The sequence below is a fragment of the Pipra filicauda genome, unplaced genomic scaffold, assembly GCF_003945595.2.
Source record: "Pipra filicauda isolate LSUMZ 115617 unplaced genomic scaffold, ASM394559v2 scaffold165_size2600900_pilon, whole genome shotgun sequence".
In the NCBI taxonomy this organism is placed as follows: Eukaryota; Metazoa; Chordata; class Aves; order Passeriformes; family Pipridae; genus Pipra; species Pipra filicauda.
In genome coordinates this window covers 1,870,166-1,893,177 of record NW_024104162.1, presented here as the reverse complement: position 1 = coordinate 1,893,177, position 23,012 = coordinate 1,870,166, and the positions used below count along the sequence as shown (strand labels likewise).

Below are 23,012 nucleotides of genomic sequence, written 5' to 3'. Positions count from 1 at the left end.
AGAGAGTCCTGTGTAAGAGTGTTTTTTAAACTGCAGCTGAGCAGGGACCCATCATATAGCTGGGCACTGCTTTCTGAGCCCCTACAGGCAGCCATACAGAACCCACAAATCAGTTCAGTCCTGTATCACTTATCTATTTCCATGATAGGCAGGAGAGCACTGCACAGAAAAACCTCAACGACAGAAAAAATATGCTGTTAATACAACATCTAAAAAAGAAATGTGTCCTAGACAGAAACTGAAGTGCTTAAGTGGCTGGTCAGGGCACTGCACAGTACTAAAGAAGAGAATAAACTCAGAACAACTGTAAGTCATGAGTAGGAAACATCCTTCAGAAAATAAGACAAAATGTCAAAGTTTCACAGCAGCTTGGTCTAAGTGCAAGAAAAACAAATGTTGCAGCTGTTATAAACTCCCTAAATTTTAAGCTTGCTTTTTGTCCAGTTATCTGATTTCCTGAGGATATATATTGTGAATGAAGCTTCAAACAAGCAGAAAGAAGATTTGAAGATCAGGAGACTGTACAGTTGCAAGTAGCTATAATGGCAAGGCACCATCTCAAACCTGGCAGAAGGACACTGCCTCCGCCAAAGGCTTCCATGACCTCCTTTCAGTGTCCACAACACATAAGTCGCCAGAATATTTGAAATCATCCTTACTGGCAAACTCAAAGAAGAAACCAGGGAACAAGCAAATGAAGAAAAACATTTTCCATTTTCATATTAAACACTTAGATCGGGTCAGAATTGAAGTACACACTCTATAGAGAGGAAACTGGAATAATCACTGTGCATGCTTCAACCTGTTCAGGACCTAAAGAAAAAAAAAAATCTCATGATCTTCTTTCACTAATGTTAAATCCATCCTGAGAAGAGAACTAGGTACCTGAAAAGACACAAAAATGCTGCCAATGTAGCAGTGATTGTTCAGAGCTCCCAGTTCCCCAATAAAAGAACAGTGTAATAATGCTTTACTAACGGCCCAAACCAAGGAACCCTTAGCTTTCTGTTCCACAGCTTGGAGAAATAACCCAACAGATGAGCTCCTCAGAAAAATAAACCCAGTCCTTGTGGGCAGTAAACATGGACTGATAAACTGAATGGGAGGTAATGCAGGGGCAAATGGGCAGAGGTAATTGGAAATGACAGAAAGATGAGCAGGCAGAGGGCAAGCAGAGCACTTGAAGGACAGAGGCAGAAGAGCTGAAATTTTATAGCACACAGGTATTTGAGAAGTTAAATCAACAGCTTTCCAACATCATTATTTAAAAAATCGTTCCATCCCTAATATATTCAGAGAACCAGCTGCTTGCAAAATGACCTTTAAACCCTACCTACCATGCCTTATTAGACTAATTCAGAGCTGAAGGTTGGCTGATCCCGAAATCCATTTATACAGGACAAACAGGCATTCAACAGGGACAAAGAGCGAACACATTGTCAAAATAATTTTGTCTGCATTTCTGCGTGTACACTCAGGCTCAACACAGTACAGCAGAAACAGCTTCAGAAACAAGAAGACACACCAGACATTGCAGCACCATCCTAAATCAAAGCTTCACTATCTGCTTCCCTCACATTACAAAGGTAAAACACTTTAATTATAACAAGTGTTGGCTTCTGTGACTGCAGAGGTCTTTAAGAGCCTTTCACCAGCTCTTAAAGGCCCCCAGCAAAGGTCTCTAACCAGAAAACGTTATAACCAAAAGAAAATTTCTTACCAACAGAACAAAGTATAAGCAGCAGAGCTAACTCTAGTACTGTATTCAGGTCACTGTAACACTGTCTTCAACATATCTTGTTCCTATATTTGAAGCACTGATGTCCAGAAAGGTTTCTTCCACTGGCTTGCGAAGGTCTAGCTAGGACTGAAAGCTTTAAATTGCTTTGGAAGCATCACAAGTATACCAGGAAATATCTTCAGACAAGGAGGCCTGTTGGGCAAACAGTGTCACGGGGGGGGTGAAAATCACAAACAATTACTGCAGGCAGGATGCAGAAAGAAACCTTCCCTCAAAGTTTGGATTTTGTGACAGATGAATTCTCTGCAGCCTTGGACAGGGAGGCTCTGTGCAGAGAACAAACACTAGCAAGCAGCATCAGGGCAACTTCTGCCACCATTCTCCTCCAGCACGCCATAGCTCTGATTAGAAAAGGATTGGCTTCCCACTAATAGGGCTCACCCACTATTCACTTACTTCCCAAGTTCTCTTTGGCACTGCAAAGAAGGGCCTAGTTAGAGCAGTCTTGCTTGCCCTGGGAGCAACTCTTCCACTGGATTGGGACCACTGCCACCAGGATAACCTCTGCACAGGTTGCCTACACAGACACATTTTGCTGAGTGGTGAAGGCTTTAAATCCTACTAGTTCTCAAGTTATTCAGCCCGAAGACCTGCTACAAAAACACCTGATGGATGGTGCGTGGAGACTGCAAACTGCACGTAGCAGGAAACCACCCTGTGCAGACTACGACCAACAAGGAGCACAACAAATCTCTGGTTTCCCCAGTTTGTCATGAAGACTTTGGCATCACTGACATAACTTCCCAAGTTATAGCCGAGTTGTCAGAGGATGGATCTAACATTAGCACGGAAGTTATGGAAGTCAGGGCTACTTTGGAACTTCCTGAGAGTCTGAAAGCACTTGACCACTGACCTTGTGCTTCTAACCAGCAGTTGCTATCGACAGCAATTTTTGTGGATCTGTTTCAATCTAAGTTCAGCAGCAAAACACATAGTTTAAAAATTGGAAATAAACTTCTTTGTGTCTAAGACTGCTTGGTCATCAGTCTCCTGGAATTAATCTGAGTAAGAATTTCCACTTCCCACTTGCCAACACAGTGCTACAAATCTTTTGTGAAAAAATCTGGCATTAAAACAGCATGATGTATCACAACACTCTCTCACTATTTCCCATACTAGATAAGCCCGACCAAATACAGGCTCCAGTTCTCAGGAAAATGCTGCTGAACACACAGAGAGCACAGTACTAGAGAAACCTGTTTGATCCATGTAGGTCCAATTAAGTCTAAAGGGAAAAAATAATTTCTGAAAAGAGAGAAAAGTGACATTTTGATACCCAACTTCTGATGAGACTTTTCAGATACACCCACTCAAACACCACATCAGAGTATCAAGTCAGCTATGATGTCTCATTCCTGACCAGCTAGCTCTCATAGTATTTTTATTACAGGGATTTTTTTAAACTGTTTTAAAACACTTTCAGGCAAACTAAGTCTTAAAACAAGAACTGTAGCAAGACCACATTTCAGAAGTAAAAAAATGCCAAATAATTCATTTTCAGAAATTGTAATGGCATACTGTCTTCTTTCCCTTTTTGAACAACGCTGTCCTCAAAACCATCTGTAAAACATGTATATTTAGATTAAATTTACCTGTAAGTATATCTGAGATGAGAATCATCAAGTGAGAAATTAGACCCGAAGGCAATTCTGCCTCAGTGTATCAATGTCAAAAAACCCAAACAATCAAAAACCAGAAAACCAAAAATAAATGCACATGGACTGGGCGTTGAACCATTAGACAACAGACTGTTTATGAGAAGAGAAATGTGGTCAAAAGTCCTCCTTCCAGATCAGGCAACGGATATAAGAGCTTGAGAGGAAAACATGATGCAGAGTATGGACTAAGGAAAGAGAAGCCTTGAAGCACAGCCAAGTGAGAACAGTTTTAAACTTATTTTTGCTCATTTTCTTTGAAAATTACAAACTTCAGGAGGTTTGGGCTTTATGTGGACTGCAAACAGCAGACAGAGAGAGGAATTTGTTCATGTGGGTTAATAAGTGCTGACAACACACTAGGCTGTGGGGAACATCAGAGCTTTGTGAAGTGCTGAGATACAGAGCAAATAAAGAACTTATGCCTCCAGTTTCATAAATACCAGGTACAAGCAGCAGACATTTCCATTTTAAGTAGGCCAGCATTTTACTCTGGAACATGCCTCATATACTAAGATGGTGGTTTATGTCCTTTCAGGCAGCTCTATATTTTTAGTTTATCCACCAGCGAACTCTTGAGGATATGACGTGTTGTGTACAGACCCAAGACCCACCAGAACCTAGAGCTGTTGCCTTGAAAAATCAAAACAATAACTGTTCCCATCCTTCATAATTAGAAGCAAAATATGCATCCTTTTCACCTCCGCAAATACCAGGTCAGGGTATGCCTGGGTGCAGTTAATCCACTGCTGCTCTCCTCTGTGTTAACGACTAAACAACAGCAGCTGCCTGCAGCTTGCGGCCTCTTCCCCCGACTCCCTTGTGGGGACCATTTACTGAGTCATAAACCCCTCTAACAGTGCTATCACCACAGCATTTGCACAAACAAAGGTTGAAAGAGAAAGATTTAAAAAAAAAAAAAAAGAGAGAGAATTGCCTTTAAAGAGAAGGCAAAAAAAACCCCCACTTTTAGAGATATGTTTGCTTTGAGCAAGGACCAACTGACAAAAGGCAGGCAGGGCAGGCTCATACCCAGCTGAGGATGGCTGGGTACAGCATCCTCTAGATAGGGAATACAAAGATTTATCTGAAACTACAAAGCTGAAATCCAGAAAGCTCAAACAACCCTAAAGCTTTCCAAGTCAGGTATACTGGCATTTCAAGTAGCACTGTGTGATAGATCTCAATGAGACCTCAACAGCTAAGATCTACCTCTGCAGAGTCCCAAGGGGAGGAGAAATTCTGCCATTTCTCAAGTACAGATACAGGCCTTGCCACACCTGGTCCAAATTTTCTTTCCCCAGCCACACACACTGACTGCTCCTCTCTACCCCAATAAGTACACAACCTATCTATAAAGTACCTTGTGATCCATCAGAATGGACACAACACTGTAACAAAAGCCTGATGATCCAGAATGACCTGATACCTGCAATGCAGCCCGTGGCATCCAATACATCCCAAAGCTGTTTTTCTTAAGCAGAGAGAGATCCAGGTTGCAGAATGAAAGCTCCCAGCAGGCCATACTTCAGCAGGATCCAAAGTGCTTGAGCAAAACTGCTCAGGATGGGACACTGCAGGACTACCTACGGCATCTTCTCAGCAATCAAGGTCCCTGTCCCGATTAGAGACAAACTTCCAGCAGAGTTGCAATGCTTTGCTGTGTGTGCCAAAAGGGAACTGGCCTCTTACAAGGATCACTTGGAAATGTAAGCGCAATAAATTGACCACATTCCTTTTTATTATAGTCAAGGGCGAAGCGGAATGCAGATAACTCAAGGTTATGTTAAAAGTGGCCCTCTGCTGGAATCCAGTCAATCAGTGTTTTGCAAGGGCTTGTTTGCACTTAGCAGAGTGACTCAGAGCAAACGTGTGTGAATTTTCCCTGCACTTCCATTACAAATTCAGAATGTTCACATACAGAGAAGTCGCTGTACCATAAACTCACTCACTAGTTTATTGCATTGTAATTTCCTTATGTAGACAAGCCCTAAAGCCTTGACAGAAGTAGGTTTACCTTTGTCTATTACGAATAGCAGATTTCTGAGAAGCTGGACACAGAACAGAGAGAAAGGGTGCAGAATTATGAATGGCTCCTAGCTCAATGTATATAGCTTCTATTGACAAGGGAATACACATGTCTGAGTACACAGTTCTTGATAGCTTGGTTTGGCCAGGAGCTAGAGCACGAAAAATTTCACCTTGGTCCTTCTGTGAAAGACAGGCACCTGGAGACAGTAAGGAAACACCTGAAAAGGGATACATGCTCTTCCCTAACAGACTTTTTTCTGCACACAGTTGAAGGAAGCAGGTTCTGTTTGAAATCTCAAATCATGTTAATATATGGTCACTGGAGGACTCATTTTCCAAGTGATAGCTGGTTGGAGATTCTCTGGTATAAGCACCAATTACATAACAAACTAACCAACTAAAATTCTGCGTAAATTCAGATTAGCCTGTTGGTGTGAACAGAACACAAGGGAAGCAGAATGGGTCACAAATACTCTGAAAAGCTTGCATGTGAGTGCATATTTGCATGGGGGAGGGAAGCAATTCACTAATAGGACTCAGACTTCTTAAAACAAAATCACTTGTTTTCCCCTTCCATCTGAACTCAAACTAAGAAATTACGCAGATTTCCACTGCCCACTCCCCTTTTCCTTCCACACCCTCTTCTCACTGGCACAAGATAAAGCCTTGGGGAAACTGCAGCAGCAATTTTCAATTCTCATTATCTAACGGCAGCAGTAGCTCTTGGTGAAACTTGCGGTCAATAAACTACAGGCAATTTTAAAAGACACAATGGGAACTGCCCCTCCTACAGCTGTCCCATTATCCCAGCTTTTATTAGATTTAAAGCCAGCGATTTTTATGCTGTAGCTGAAGTTCTGCAGAGCCATGGAAACAGACCACCAGAAAAGATAAAACACTCCTAAATTAAACAGGAGATATCACAGTAACACACTCTGAAGTCAGAGAGCTTCCACATAAGCAAAGCACAGGATACAGCAAGGAACCCAGTGCCTAAGGGAGCTGATGCTGCTGCGGTGAGCCTACAGCAACGGGACCAAAACTCCACATTCAGGATGGAACAAATGGAAAAGCCAGAGAGCAGGTTAGGCAGGGCAAGTTGAAAGCATACTAGCTACAAAGGCGGACAACCAGAGCAGGATCCTGCTCCCATAACTATGAACATCCCAGTACAGGCACCAACTTCATAGTTCGTGCTCTGGATGTGCCTCCCAAGCGGCAGAGAGAAATACCCGTGGCTGGCAGTTCAGCTGGCCCATTTCAGATGACTGTTTTAGAGCCAGATGCACCATGCTCTAAAGGTGCCTATTGCCCTCTGACTACAGAAGATGGTCCAATGGCCAGAAAAAATCCAAAACAGGTAACATTAGCTATAACCCTACCATACACTACAATAAAGTAACCTGTTCCAGGAAGAGGGGCCGTACAGGAAATGAGTATAAAATAAATTTTAAAACTCATTAAATGATTACCTGATATATTTGTTCATGGGGGAGAAAATAACTGAGGTTGGATCTCAGCTCCTCGCTCAGAGATGTGCACAGCAACAGGCAAAGGGAAATGGGTGCCCAAAGGAACACTCTCAAACCAAAACAGTAAGGGGGAAGATGCAAAGAATTATTCTCATCCACTGTAACCTGTAATTTTCAGTCTAGAAATCTAGAGCTTGCTTTCTCTGAGTCTAATGTATACCATGCCCTGGAGACATTTTTACCAGTCATCAAAAGCAACTTGCAGAGCACCAGATGCTTCATTAGAGAATATTCACCAAGCCTTATAAAATCTTTAGTAAAAAGCAGCAGAACAAATCACCAGCATGCAAGTGAGCTGAAGTCACATATCCAGCTTTGATTACAACCTCCTCTACTGGAAAACAAATTGTGGTTTTGGTTTTTTTTTTAAAGTGTAAAAAAATACCCAAGAAATTAAGAGATTCTGGCCTTTCTTTCCCACATTCCTCCAACCTGAATTTCCTGAATGAGGAATGCGTGAGACAAAGCCATTTGGTAGAAGATGCTAATTTAAACTTAAGGAAAAATAACAGCTTAAAAAGGGGAAGGGAGGAGGGAGTTTTAATGCTATATGATAAAACACAACAGCTTGTGATTGCTACATATATCTCAGAAGTCAGTAAGAGCAGCGAGGAAAATTGTCAGGGCTTGAGCTGTCCTGGGACAAAAGGAAACCACAGAATACATACTGGCTTACACAAGTTTTATTTGAATTTGTACTTGCAGGACCCTCTGGTGCCTATATCTAGCTGAAAGGTTTAGTTACCGTTAGTCTCTCCCACCCCTTCTTAAAACATAGCAAGATTTTCTGCCATGTTGTCATCATCCACAACAAATTAATGTCCTACACAGGACTACCTGCTCCTTCCAGGTAGTTTCTAATAACAGTGGGGAAAAAATTCCTGAAGTTCACTGAAGACTCTGGGAACGAAGACAACCAGACAACCCCCAGTTTTTGGTTTATAAAGCAAGCCTACCAGAAACTCCACCACCACACAAATCCAAAAAAGATCCAAGTTAATAGGATCTTTCACTGCCCTCTGCTGTTACCAGTCATTTAGCTTCCAATTTACTCTTTAATAATGTCGGGCTGGGGCTCAGGGCTGGCAGCATCCCAGCCCCTCTCTCAGGCGAGTTGGAGCCGCAGCTTGCAAATATGCTGAAGTTTAATGCAATCTGTCTTCTTTGGTAATCACATTCCACCCGCACTGCATGCAATAAAGATGTATTGGTAAATGCATTTGCTAAAGATATACTCCACTGAAAAGGCTACAAGCCTGATTTAGAGGAGGCAAGGAGGATAAGAGAGGCTGGCAATAGATGCACCAAGGCTCCGCTCGCAGCAAGCGGGGCACGGATTGTGCAGCGGCAGCACAGGCACCACTTTACTTTAAAGCTGAGGAAGAAAAAGAAACCACATGTTTTGGGAGCTGGGGACTTTAAAGATATCAGAGAAAAGCCCTTTCCCTGGCAGCTTTAACCTTGCTGATTTGCAGACATACAAAGACCTTCTTTGTAAACAGGAAGGAAAAAAATTCCACTAGGACTAGCAACAACATTTGGTCTAATATATCCTGACAATTTTCCCATCTCCTTCTGTCGGGCTTCTTCTGGGAGCCGGCTGGCAGCTTGTTTCATGTTATACTTAAATCAGGCATACAGCTTCCCCTCACAATGCTAATGCGACAGAGAAAGACTGCTTCCATGAAATATCCACCTCTCTCCCACCCTTTGCTTTAGTAATCCCATGAGAGAATTTCTATTTTCTATTCAATTTTCTATTACCATCCTTTTCCCCAAATCCACCTTACTATAGTCTCAGCACCTTTTGGAGAATTTTCTACCCTTCAGTAACAAAACCAAAACAGAAAAGCCTGCCCTTGAGGGACACCTGACCCACTGAATTCTCACGCGGGAAACAGCATCCTTCACACTTCACTTTTCCCAGGACCATGCCCTAGTTGCAATGTCCAAATACTTCACTTTCTTTTCCCCTTCACTTGTTTTAATAGCCAGAAATTTTTCCAAGGTACTGAGCAGCCACTGTCCTAAGGCATCAACAGAACCTACTAGGACTCTGCATCTCAGAAGGAAGAGTCATAAGGCGTCCTGGCCTTCTGCACAAGATGAACAGTTTTTAGGATTGTGCAGCTTTCCTAACACACAGTAGCTTTGCCCAGTACAGAACCTTTCCTCATGCAGCAACAAAAGGAAGCAAGACCTTCAACTGCAAAGTCCAGTAACGGGAGGATGTTTAGAGCCTATTCAAAATGTTCCAGACATTGGCAAAACGGATTTTCCAGTGTCCAAGAAGGCAAAACTTTGAAAAATCCTTGTGACTGACTTTGAAATCTGAGAGCATCAGTGCTACTGTTTTGGTGACAGCTCAGTACAACAGGACTCACTGATGGGAGTGAAGTTGGGACATACCACAGTGTGACTGGGAAATGTGGAATGAATGTGGGAAAATGGATCCCAAGGAAAATTTGTCTCCTATGAAGACTGCTATTTGACTAACAGATACCACAGCTCTCAAAAGCGCTTCCCAGAAGAAAACACCATGCAAAACAAGCCAGCAAAGCCAGCCAGTACAACAGAGCAGCTTTTGTTACCTTCTGAGCTGCGCTAACACAGCGCTGATATTCCTTAGCCAGCTCTGAGCATTTGAGCACTTCACGTTTATTTTCTTGGTAGCACTTCAGAATTTCAGACTGCAGGTTTGCACAGACAGGATCAGTGTTCTTCCTCCTGCAGGGAAAACAAGCACAGAAAAATGTGTGAAGAGGAGTTTTCAGTCACTTACTACCACTTTACCAGTAACACACATACTAATCTTGTGCTGGAGTCATGTAGTCCTAATAGAGAAACCAGTGGGAGCAGCTATCACCAAAGTGGGTCAAATGACCAACAGTTTTCCAGCTGAAAAATCCAAGGTACTTAGCAGAAAGAAGGAACATGATCTTTAAGTTGATGTAGAAGGCCACTTTACCCTTAGATAAAACATATCTCTCCTCTGCAGTCAGGAGGAAAAAAAAATCAAATCCAAGAGTTTCAATGATTTTCCCAACTCACACTGGAAATTTCTGGCAAAGCTCAGGAATCCTGGCTGGGCCTGTACCAGATCTGTAACGGTCTGACAAGGAACTGAACAGACTTGTTGAATAAGGTGCTTCAGTTTATTGAATTCTCATCTATTTAAACACTTCAAAAAATCCAGCATAGTTGGAAGCAGAGCAATCCTCCTAGCGACTAGAAGAAAAAAAAAAGGAATAACAGCAAGACCAGATATCTGTTTCTTTGTATTTCTGCAGCAATTAGTACATTTACTCTGTAAATGGCATTGACAGCTACCCAAGCACAATTAAGGATGATGTTCTTATACTCTAATGTGCATGTGTACATATGGCACATCATCAGCAACAGCACCAATAAAGGGGAAGGTCGTTGTAAAACAATACGAGCAACAATGGCACAAACACAGAAACAACAGTGACATCAGTTGCACAGACAGGCAGACACAAATTGCAGGAATTTGCAGCACAATTGCCATGGTATGTTTTACCAGAGAATAAGAGAACATATGCTTAGGTGTAGCAATCCTCAGATGTCATCTCCTAAACCATAAATCTGTTTAACTCCTTGCATTTTCTGCCCCAATGTGCTTAGAGGCCTGTGCCCAAATATCAAATGCGCCTCTTCCTTCCAAAGCATTTGATGCTACAGGCAGGCATTAATGCCATGCTATGATGTATTCATTTCCACAGTAACCACAGGCACTCATTCACAGCGAGGCAGAGAGAAAACATGACCTGTTCCTGGGCATGTCACATTCTCTCAGGTGGAACAGATTTCTAAGAAACGGGAAATGTTAAACCAAAATCTCCTAAAAGCTTTTAGAGAGTTCAGATATGAGTTTCCAAATCATGCACATCTGTGTAAGGTGCTCAGGAAAGCAAGTAGAAGGAGAAAAAGAAGAAAAACAACTCTGTCTTTTCTGTATCAGCAACCTGGTTGCCCTCTAAAAACAGTTTGGCTGAGACATACTCTAATTGATGCTTCTTCAGTCCTCAGTCTTACTGCCAACATAGATGGACAGACTAGGAATTTATCAGTAACATTATGACAGCCACACTCTACAACACTGAGATTTGGATCAGAAACCACCAAAGGTACTGTACAGACTTCCACCTCTTCAGCAATCTTACAGTTTTAAAAGAAACTTATTCCATGCATGGTCCCTAGAGGCTAGTGTGCATTTCTAATTTCTATGTTATATAGCAAATCACCTTTAAAGCCTCTGAAATCCATATTCTAAAAAAAAAAATCTTCAAATTTTAGGATAGAAAAGAACCCAGAGAGAGCTTCAGAAACTCATAATGTTGGCATTTTGCTTTGTCACTAACTTTAATATCACTCTAATCAAATCAGTGAGACTGTGGAAACGATACCAAACAATACCAGGTCAGGAAATACCACCAAATCCCTCAATTCATTGAAAAAGTTAAGACTTTTAAAATTAGGTTTTCTAAACTCGGCGATGTTAAACTGAAGGGCATTTTGCAATTTTCATACAGAGACCTGGAGGAGCAAAAAAGGTACAGCACACCACAAACCAGCCTGTATTCATTTGAACTGAACAACATGGTACAAACATCTGAGAAATATCTAGAAATATGCTTGGGGTTGCCCTTGTCAGCAGGGAGAGATTTAGGAATTGTGCCTTGCTTTTGATCTGTTCCTTCACTGTCCCTCCTATGGCATCAGTCTTCACTGCCTAGAGTAAACATGAAGTTAGGACAGTACTGCAAAGTCCATGGCCCTCTTCTTTAGGAGACTCCTTGGTGCTCAGCCCACAGGGCTATTTACAAGCCACACTGGTGAGTAAGAAGCCACAGAGTGTTGCCTAAAGCTGCCAGAGGCAAGGGATCAATCAGCATGGACAGGCATTGCCCAGAGAGAACCTAAATCAGCATTCATACATGTCACTTCCCACAATGCAGGGAGGATTTGCTTGCTACCACGTACCCAAAATCATAGCAAGAATATTCTCCTTTATTTCTTAAAAATAAGACCTCAAACTGTGGTTATGCATCAATTGCACCAGTTTCTCAAAACAGGCGTAGAGAAAGTAACCAACCAATTGCGAAGTTGGTTAAGGTAATTATCAGTGCAAGTTACTGCAGAGTCTGGGAGTACACAAGTTACCCATGTCCAGCAGACTAGTTCTGGTACCCGTCTGGACTGGAAAGGGGTATCTGAACTGCTCTGGTAAACAGTTGCTCGAGGTGCTTTCCTCCTGGCACAACAGTCACAACTCCTGCCCTGTCTGACTCAGGGGATGCCACCCTCCTGCTCACTTCAAGTCTCTTAACTTCAGGTTGCGACATTTCCACACAGGGGAAAGTGCAGCCCTGTACACACACCCCAGCTGTACCTTACAGGTCTCTGTCTGGCTTTACTTGAACATACCTGAAAGAAAAAAGAATTAAACCAGCAGTGTCCAACCAGCAATATCTCTGCTGAGTGCAACAACATATTGGTTGGATTTGGACCTTAGTCAACTATCTCCCTTCACCCTCAGCCCAGCTCAAGGCTGTTGGCACTAACCAATCCTTAAAAATTCTAAATTCATCTTCTGGACATTCCACCACACTGCTGTTGATATGTCATTGTTTGAGAGGTTTTATTATTTTTGAAGGAAAATAGCGAGGAAGAGATAAGGTTTGTACACAAGAAGAGCAGAAGACTTGTATGCTTTGACCTATCATCTAAAGTGGGTCACAGTTTTAAGCATAATATGCCACCACCAAATGAGGTAGACAATTAGCTTCTGTCTAGAATAAAACAGGTTTGACTGCTGCCACTACAACAGGTCCAAGAGGCTCGTTGACACCAGCTAGAAAAAAGGCAAGAGAGAAAGGCTGGGCTAGGAGGGGCAATATCTGCAGACAGGGAAGTCTGGGAGAAGAGCTCTGACAATACCATGGAAATAAATAAATGCAGGACATACAGAATATGAAAGATTAAACCAAAAAGACACACTCTCATCTGTTTAAAGGAGGAGGAAAGGATGACAGGTCAGAAAAAGAAAAAGATGACTCTAGAAATTAAACTCATTAGTAGTGCCTCCCCTATCACAGAGAAGAAAGAAACCTTTGCCTCGCCACTGTTCAATGCTACATACACATGAAATCTATGAAATTCAGAACTTCCTCTCCCCCTCCCATGGAGGGATTTAAATCAGGTCTTTGTCTGGAAAAGAAGAGAGAGGTTTCCTTAAAATTAAACAAAGGGCATCCTTCTCTCCGCTATCCCTCGAGGTAAGACAGAACGAGCACGATCTTGCTGCATTTTGACACCGAGAGTTACCAAATCCTCTCTATCACTGCGTATTCCCTTTACTTTATTTAATAAATGAAATCTCATCAACTTATCCTTCTTCTATTATCACTGCTGACATCAATCTGATAATATTGGCTTGGCGTGGAATCGTGCTATTATATGTCCTCTTGATATTTAATTTAAGAGAAACGTCTGCAGTGGGGTGAATATGTGAAGCAAGCTTTTTATTACTGGCAGCAGTAAGGACGCTGGGAGTGAATTAGACATTCATCTTAGTCAGGGCCAATCTAGTGGCTCAGAAGAGGTTTTCTTCTTAACCCTCTCCTAACTGTTCAATAGCGGCAGGTAACGGCTGCTTCAGTCAATAACTGCATTCATTTGTCTTGGCAAATTCATTCCTACACGGATATAAACCCCATGAAGAAGTCCTAAGCATCTGGGAGGTTAAAGCAAGGTTCTTTGACAATTTCCATCATAAGCACTGTGCGCTAGTAGGAAAAGTGCTGGTCTAAATGTCCATCCATTAATCAAGAAGCAACACAGCTTCCAAAGACAAACACCCAAACTCATTGCAAAAAGCGATTAAGGGCGTATCACCAGGATACAGACCCACAGACAGAAGGTTTCAAACACGGCACAATGGTTACTAGTTAGTTGCTGCTGACAGGTCCTCTTTTGGGAAGAATTATGGACTCAGTATTGGAAAGCAAGAGAAAGGTGGAAGATGTCTATATATTTGCTGGTCCTTTCACCCAGCTGAAAAATCAGACTAGCCAAGCAGAGATACAACCCTAATGGCTTTAGGACTTGGCAGCTTTTTAGACTAGTGCAAAATCAGTAACTCCACAGTAACACACCGTCACTTGGCTTTACGGGGAGAACAGCAATTCCAGATGGAGTTAAGAGCAGGATCTTCTTTTTTACATTTTACTCTGGGAAACCATTTAAGCTGAGAAAAAACCTGAGATAGAGACTGATGGTATCTAAAACTAGACAGTTTGATACCTCTGCTCAGAAACTGAAAAACAAAGACATGCAGGGTCCCTCATATAAGCCAACTTATTAGCTGGCTCCAGTACACAGCTCAAGCAGCAACCTAAATGGGGTAGAAACCTGGAATTTCCTGTGGGCTATCAAATCCAAAGACTGGATTAGCTTTCTGCTGCATTATTTCACTAAGACCAGTGTCAGAGCTAACTTGAGCAAACCACATTAGTCACCACTGTTACTACAGTGCAGACAGGCTCAGAGATCAGCAATGAGGTACATGGGTAGCACTGTGAGCAAAACCCAGGGCACACAGCAGCACTTTCTGCATGTTGGGAAGGAATCAGAGACGGGTCATATAGTTGGTGGGTACGTTTATACATCCAGGGTCCATTACACACACTTCAGACTAAGCTCAGTGATGCTTTGGTCACATAAATGTGGTGTGCTGCCATGCTGCACTGTACATATATAAAACCCAATAAGTGGTTAACTGACCTGTAAAACTGCATCCTCCCTTGGGTAACAGTTGGCTCTGATGGTTTCTCTAACATGTCAGAAAAATAACTCCAGACAGTCACAATACACAGCACACAGAAAGGTTTTATTCTCTCTCATTATTGCATCCTTGACATTTACAGCAGAAAATTAAACACAATTGAAGCATTTCATTCAGATATAACAAACTCATCAGTACAGAACAAACAGCCAGGCAAGCTAACTTTCAGCATAGGTTGCAGGATGCTGCACTATCACAAAGCAAACACTGTGGCCTCACTACAACCTACGGGATTCCCTGATCCTGCATGTCAGCTTGATAACGTGGCTTGAATGGAAGAGGGAAGAGTCATGTTGCAACCGTTTGGCAAGAGAAATAAGGATGGAAGAAGCTTAATAGATTATTCAAACGTCTACAAAAAAAATCAGTAATGTTTAAGCTACATAACCTAGCACAGTGTAAACAAACTGCATGTCTCATGAGGCTAAACTAATGTGATCAGAAAGAAAATATTTCTGATCAGCCTCAAGTATTCATAACACTGCTCATCAAGCTTTGCCACTGATCTGAGTGGAATAAAAGGCTCATAGAAGTAACATACTGTCTAGAGCAAGAGGAGGCAGACCAAAAGAAAAGGTGAAACCTCATAACAATTTTCACAAGAATAGGACCACTACCTCCAAATTTCAACTGAAGCCATTGTATTCCTGTCTTTCTAAATCCTTCCCATATGCCTTGTCACACTGTCAGCATCACAGTCCTGCACACCTGCAGTATTTCCCCTCTCTCTTTCTCCCTCTTGACAGCTGCATTTCAAAAACAGGTCACCCGAATCTTTTCTTCTGTCCCTTGTTCATGGAAGTGCCTAATGAATGCATATTTTAAAGTACTGTGAGTTGCAGGGTGACTCTGTGATCCTACAAAATTTGTCACTCAAGTACTTCCCAATCTCCATTCCTGTTTTGACAGCTTGTTTGAAGCTGCCACCCAATTCCCCACTGCAGTTCACACACTCACTGCACCCTTGTCCTTCCCAGGACAGATACTTCCTCCTTTCCTTCCAAACACAGATACACAGATGCTGTTCTGAAATCTTCTTCTGTGTAAGTAATTAGATTCCATCACTGAGAACAAAAGTTAACACAAATGTCCAAATCTCAAGTGTCAGCCACTTGCTGTGTCACTGCATTCAGCAAAAACAGCCTGCCCTAACCACAAACAAAAAAACCCCAGAAAATCCAAAGTCTAAAACATACAGATTGTCATGAAAAATGACTAAAATCCAGCAGTTTTCTGTAACAACCTCCAATTTTGGAAATCAACGACAACTTCTCCATTTCGGTGATGAAATTGATGCAAAGAGATCGTGTGACCCATCCAGTGCTGGTTTCAGCTCTCCATCTTACGCCAACGCATAACAAACTCTCCTCTCCTCACACACAAGTGGTCATTTCCCATTTGACCAATGGGTCATGCTACAAGAATTTGACTTATACTTCTTGTGTTTTGCCAAGTGCAGTTTCAAACAAATTTAACTGGTTTCCTTAGCACCCCATACACTGCAGGCACTGGGGGTGAGGTGGTGGGCTGTGGGGTCTCCAGGGGAGCAGAAGGGTAGCAACATGCAAAAAAACTGTACCAAATGCACCACATAAAATTAAATGGTCCTTATCCTACTGAACCTGCAAATGCAATAACTAATCAACCCTATTAGCATTCTACATGGCAGATGGCAAGTGGTTTGGAATAATGAGAGACTTTTCCCCACAAGTGGGTAATTCCAATGTACATTTGGATGTAAACTCTTTACTGATTATGATGGTAGAATACTGAGTTATGAGAAACTGCCAGTTTGGAAGATGTAAGGAAAACTACTGCCTCTTCCTTCACTTGCCAAGAGATACAGAAGTTAACAGAACTGGATCTCCTGCCCACAAAGCCATGCACCATTTTTTTCTGAAGATGCCAAGCTACTAAAAGTTGACTAGCAAAGATGAAGAACCTAAAGTTAGCAGCAAAACGGTCTCTGGAAGCCAAGCAGGAATGAGTCAGAATCTTCTTGCTGGAAGGAGTTCTCTGATTCAGAAAGGAAGCTGGCTCAGCTCCCACAAGGCAGAAAAGCAATATAGCAAGCAATAACTGAATCTGAAAACAACACACAGCCCAACAAGTGACCCGAATAGGGATTTTCTTTCTTCAGATAAAAAACATCATCTAAAAACTGGTTAAGATCTCAGGTTAGGAAGGGAAGGCCTGCAGCCTACAGAAGGTATGTAGCACAGGCCCTAGGAATATATGGGTTGTGGCAGGGCTATAAGGTCTGGGAGTTAGCTGGGGAACTGCTGGTCTATTAAACTCCTTCCCAAAAAGTATTCTAAAGAAAGTAACTGAAGATGTGATATGCTGATTTCATATAACCACAAGACATAAGGGACAGCAGGTTCAGTAAATTTCTCCTATGTGAGATGATCTCGTAATGATGTCAGACTGCTAATGAAATGTTCTTTTTAAAAGAAAACCCTGACCACTCATTTGAACTGCAGTTACTTTTTTCAAAATGCCACTAAACACTGCATTAGGTTCCCACAGTTTACTCCACGCTACACAAAGGGCTACCAGTGATGGACAGAAATATGAGTCCATTAGTATATTCTGCACTGACAGAGTGGCATATCCTGCTAAAGACATCAAAACAAATTTTGAGAGGAGAATAAAGCTGCCAGTGTTAAAGTTCAGGTGGGATCTGAAGCTAAGCATTCACCTTATTAAAAAAAATCCCCTTGCTTCTACCCACATGCTCTAATCTTCAAAACCACAGTGCCCCTTTTTACCGTGCTGAGCAATTTGCTGAGCACTGACTCAGCAAAGATCCCCATTAAGAAGCTACTCATCCCTCAGAGAACATCAATAATGGTGCTTTCAAAGAGCACACACACAGTCTTTATTTGCAGGGGGAGGTTGGAATTTTTTTTGTTTGTTTGTTTTTAGTTTGTTTTAGTTTGTTTTAACTGTAATTTCAAGAAGTCCTCAGAAAATCGACAGCATCCTTATAGAAAATAATTCAGATGACATGGTTTTAAGTTTGGAGATGAGCACATGAAACGTCTCAGGTGAAGTGAGCCCATGCCTTCAGAGGCTGCCTCATCGTGCTGTTGGTGGCACTCACAGGCAGCACAACACTGACTCATTCTCTCCAAAGAAATAATGTTCATCCCTGAACAAGGAGCTCCTGCCTTCCAAATGCCAGGTTTTTGGGTCAAATTAGTTACAGTTGTAGTTGGTATGGTATGTGTATGTCCCAGATGTGCAAGCAAGAGACACTTCCAGGACTAACAAAAAAAATAAAAGTACAGAAAGAACCAAACCCAGCAAGGTTCTTTCACAATAGGTTGAGTACTCCATAACCTATTTTATCAGAGTAACTTCATGAACTATCAAAATCACACCAAAGAAATAATAAAATCAAGTCATCAAAGCCTGATACAATGGCAGAAATGGTTTTTTTTCTCTCCCTTTATAAGAGAGAAAAGGACTTCAGTCTCTCATCAGCTCAACATCAAACACCACCAACTTCCTCTGTGCAGATGGATCACCATGATGGAAGGTGCCACAGCTGTTCTGCCAAAGTCCTTATTTCTCAGAAGACAGAAATTCAGAATCTCTGACCTACATAACAAACTATTTCCCCAAATTTTCCCCACTGGTACTTGCCTTTGGTGTCTTCTATCATCCTTCCATCTCTTCAGGAGGAGACTCTGACTCAACAGTAAGGACACAGCGTGTATAATCCAGAATCAGGAATACAATTACTGTTCAAAATAGCAACATTGCCCTTGAAATCAGTTGCTACTGAATTAATGACCAGATTGTTAGAGTGTTACCTCAACTTTGCCTTAGGCTGCTAATTAGCAAACAAGTCATTAATTCACTGGTAACAAGTGGTTTCTCAGGCATTATTGCTTCTGACATCTTTAATTCACCACTCTTCTTGGAAAGCTTCCCCAGACAACTTTATCCTCAGTTCTTTTCAAGTCAACCCCATGCCATTACCACCAGCACACTATACAACACACACACTGAAGACAGAGGGAGAAAAACACAACAAAAATAGGGTAAGTTGGGTCATTAATTAATATTCATGATACCTTGCCCACCTAAAGCCAAGTGGAAGGGAGTCCAAAGGCACAAGAAGTTCTGGATTTTGGTGTGGGTCTCCCATTACATGTAAACACACAATAAAATACCATGAAACCTGGAGAAACCTTGCTTCCACCATGGTACACATTGGAATATGCAATTCCCAATCTGAGGGCAGAGATCTGCTTTTATTTTCACTGCATTCTCCACGATAAAGAACTCTGAGTCGAAATATTTCATGTCCTCTGATGCACGAAGTATGTCTGAGGTTTGTTTTAACAGCTGCACAAATATCCATGCTTTTGAAAACAATCTGAATTTGGCCTGCCAACAAACCCTGATCTAAGGGCTTTAAAAAAGCAACATTACTACAGAAAACAAGTGCTTTCCATGTAAAAATCGATAGCAAGAGAAACATCCTTAACAGACTACATGGAGTCTTTGGCACCTCTTCCTTTGCTATTCCAGTCTTTACTATTCAGGTCTTATTCTATAAATGCCCAAGTTCTACCAACACACCGTTGAAAAAATGCTCCTGCAGTTTTGAAGAGACACCAGTTTTTCAGCGCTAACAGAATTGCAATTTCAGTTCATTGGACTCATTTATTAGTCATGTCTCATCATGCATGAGAAGAAAGACAATACTGTGAACACTAGATTAGAACATCATTTTACTAACTGGGCAAAATGAAAATCTTATTTAGAAGCAGAAGCTCAGTAACTGAACTTCAGAAAAAAAGATTTAACAGCTTGAATAAAGTATACAATCTAATAAATTCTCAAGATTTAAAATTTGGCTCAAAAAAGAATAATCTGGTCCAACTGGAACATTCACCCAAATCCATTGCACACATTCAACTTCTATTACCACATATCATATTCCTAAACCAATAGGAGAATATACCTTGCTAGGAAATCAATGCACTCATGTAATCAGATGCTTAACAATAGGCCTTCGAGAATTCACAAAGAAAATATTTACATGCTAAGGTAACGAGTGAAAAACTTTGTGAAGCAGAATTGAAAACGATCAGAAACTTTTCCTTCCAGTAAAACGCACACCATGTAAAATGAGACAAAGTTTAAATTCACCCATATACTTTTACCCTCTTTTGAAATACCTTTGAGGAAACTCATGCATTATAATCTCTTGCAGCAATTTTCCAATTTCCTACTAAGAGCAACTTTATAAAAGTGAGAAACAGAAAAGCTTTTACTAATAACTCATCTCTTTGTTTAAAGATTATGGAACAGACTCAGTGCAGACAGAAGAAGGAACAAGACAAACCAAGTACTAAGGGAAGAACAGGACTGGGATGGAGCCAAATAATTTTGGTGAAGGTAACATCATTGCAAGGCACAAAAGCACTATCTTGAGATAAGGCTGTGGATGAGCTTCCAGCAATAATCAGTCTCTCATTTCCTAAAACTCTTAAATCCCTATTGCAAAGGCTCTGAATTTCAATACTAAATTAATCATTTATCTAATCTAATGGTAGGAGAAATCCCAGAGCAATTTTGTTTGAAAACTATGATGTCTTTACCCTTCTCCTTGGGCTTTACAACTGTCCATATAACTCCTGGGCACAGTCTTTTGTTGAAATACCCAAGGCCTCACGGTAGATTTCAAGATTAACAAACTCAAGTATCACCACATAATTATTTTATAAACTTTCCAGATCTACATAAACAAAAAGTTAGTTTCTCTAGGTCCCAGTTAGTGTTGCCATTCTAAGAGGCCATCAACCTCAAAATCTTGTGCAATTCAATAAAACCTTCATTTCCATGAGTACTGAAAGCAAGCCATAAATTCCCTGCTCCCAGCAGATGATCCATCTATGAACTTTCTTCCCCTACCCTCACTGAGTCTGTGTGGTTTTCTACTCCACAGTTCAGCCCAGGAGGATACTTACTACTTACTGGTTTCTCTAACATAATCACCTTAAATACTCATGTCCATTAAGTTTAAAGATCTTAGGACCATCAAATGAAACTCTTAGATAGTAAGTCCCATATGGAGTAAATCTCTTTGGTAGTTTCTCCATTGGAAAGCTGCCTTGGATTCAAGGCTGATCTCCATCAGGATAAGATACCAACATTCTTTATGCAGTCCTCTCAGCACAACATGCAAAGCAACACAGTCATCAGCAAGCAGCTTCAGAAACACTTCTGCAAACTATAAGGAGATCTCAGAGGGGAAACTCAGCTTCAGAACAATTTTATCTTTTAACAGCTTCCTAATCCCCTCACCCCATTCCTGCAGCTTTACCTTTCAGAGACACACCCCCACCCAGGCCAATTCTTGCATCCAAAATTAACAACTACAAAAATAATAAAAAAAAAAAAGTGATAAGACAACCTTCACAAAGGAAAAGAAATATTTTTTTAAAAAAGAAAACAGCATTCTGGGGATAAATCTGGAGTGCTGCACTAAGCCATAACCTCTTTACTGATGTTTTTTTCCTTCCCCTTAACAGATTCAGGGACTGTAATAACATTTAATCCTCAGAAGCTAATCTAAATGTAACACTCAAAAGAAGACAAAGACAACGCAACAGAAAAAAAATTTGGCCACTGCCTTTTGGGAGTGCTGCTTTATCCCTGGAGCGAGCGCATTAATAGAGCTTGGAATGAAATGCCATTTTATTCTCTGTAGCAGGGAGGGGATTAGCAAGTTGTCTTCTCTAAACCCAGTCTGAGTCATGGCTCTATGAACACTGAGAAAAGGATGTGGAACGAAGGGAAGGGCAGGGAGCACTGGCTTTTTATTTACACGCTGCTTCCTTTGTGGGTGGTTACTGATGTGCACAGTTTGCTAAACAGGGAAAGAAGGGAGAAAAAAGTTCTAGGTCCCCTGACTTTAATTCTGTTGGTTAACAAAAGAGAAAAATAATAATGCACCAATTATAACAACATCATTGAGACAACATGTCCGTGGCAACTGTCCAATTCATCACAGCATGTAAGCAACAAGGGCAAGTTGCTTAAGGTGCTGAAAGCTGTGCTCAGTGGTATCTTGTTGCTAGGATCTTCTTCCTGGGAGAAAAAAACAGGTTGGGCAGAGCCCAGAACAAAGGAGAAGGAGACACTGCGGTAGGAGAAATGTGGAGATGGGAGTAGCCTGGGTTCAGGTGAAGAGATGAGGAACAAGGTCCATTGCACAAGTCAGGCCATGCAGGCATCAAGTCTTGAAGTGGAAACCAAGAGCTAATGACTGTGTCAGTGATTTAATATGAAGCTCAGCACTAAGTACTTCACTTCTGTTTCTATAGAAAGGGAGATAGGAAGGTTTACTCACCTACCTCATAGGTATGCTGGGAAGGGTCACTGGTAGAAAGCTTGTACAATATTCCTAAATCCTGCAATGCTTGACAATCACTAAGGAGAGGACACGGTCCTTGGAACACGTGACCACTTGTGCAGAGTTGTAAGTGTTGATAAAAGAATTACAAAAGTCACTAAATGCCAAGAAAACACCGGGGGTTTGTTTCAGATGTTTCTTCTCTTTGCTTCAACATGGACTCTGAAAAACAGGGCACTCTATGGAAACAGCCCCAGCCCTATTTCCCTCCTTCATCAGCTCCGCTGACACACAACAGCAGAAGAGAACAAATACAGGGTAGATTGGTCTCACAAGGCACAAATGCCAGGTCTTCACAGTGGAACAGGGATAATACAAGCCAGGGAAGAGACACTGAGCGAAGGAGATGGACTCTCCTCTGCAGATGGAGAAAGTGCCACTCCTGGTTTCCTTTCTTTAAGAAGCTGTCATAGTCCAGCACTAGAAACAGGCAGACCTGTACTTCATTCATACTTTGGCTATATTCCTCTTCATGTAATTTTGCTGGAGTGTCAGTTTATTCCCGCCAACCAAACTACTAGATCTGCATAAATCAGTCTAACCTATCTTAACACCTACTGTGCTTGTATGTCTACTACAAAAGCACAAAACAGGATGAGCAAAACTTCCACTGAAATCACAGGATCTTGTCATTTATTACCATAAACAGCCTGCAGAAAGACTTGAATGTAAGGTGCCAAACAAGAGA

At 41.5% G+C, this 23,012-nt stretch overlaps 1 protein-coding gene across 3 annotated transcripts in view; it reads right to left on the bottom strand.

The window, feature by feature from the left end:
• Positions 1-23,012, bottom strand: part of CHCHD6 (coiled-coil-helix-coiled-coil-helix domain containing 6) — a 109,597-nt gene that overhangs the window by 27,848 nt on the left and 58,737 nt on the right. For all 3 annotated transcript variants that reach the window (XM_039379394.1, XM_039379393.1, XM_039379395.1), the window contains one exon: positions 9,611-9,746. In XM_039379394.1, the coding sequence (XP_039235328.1) occupies positions 9,611-9,746 (136 nt within the window). The remainder of the gene's footprint in view (positions 1-9,610; positions 9,747-23,012) is intronic.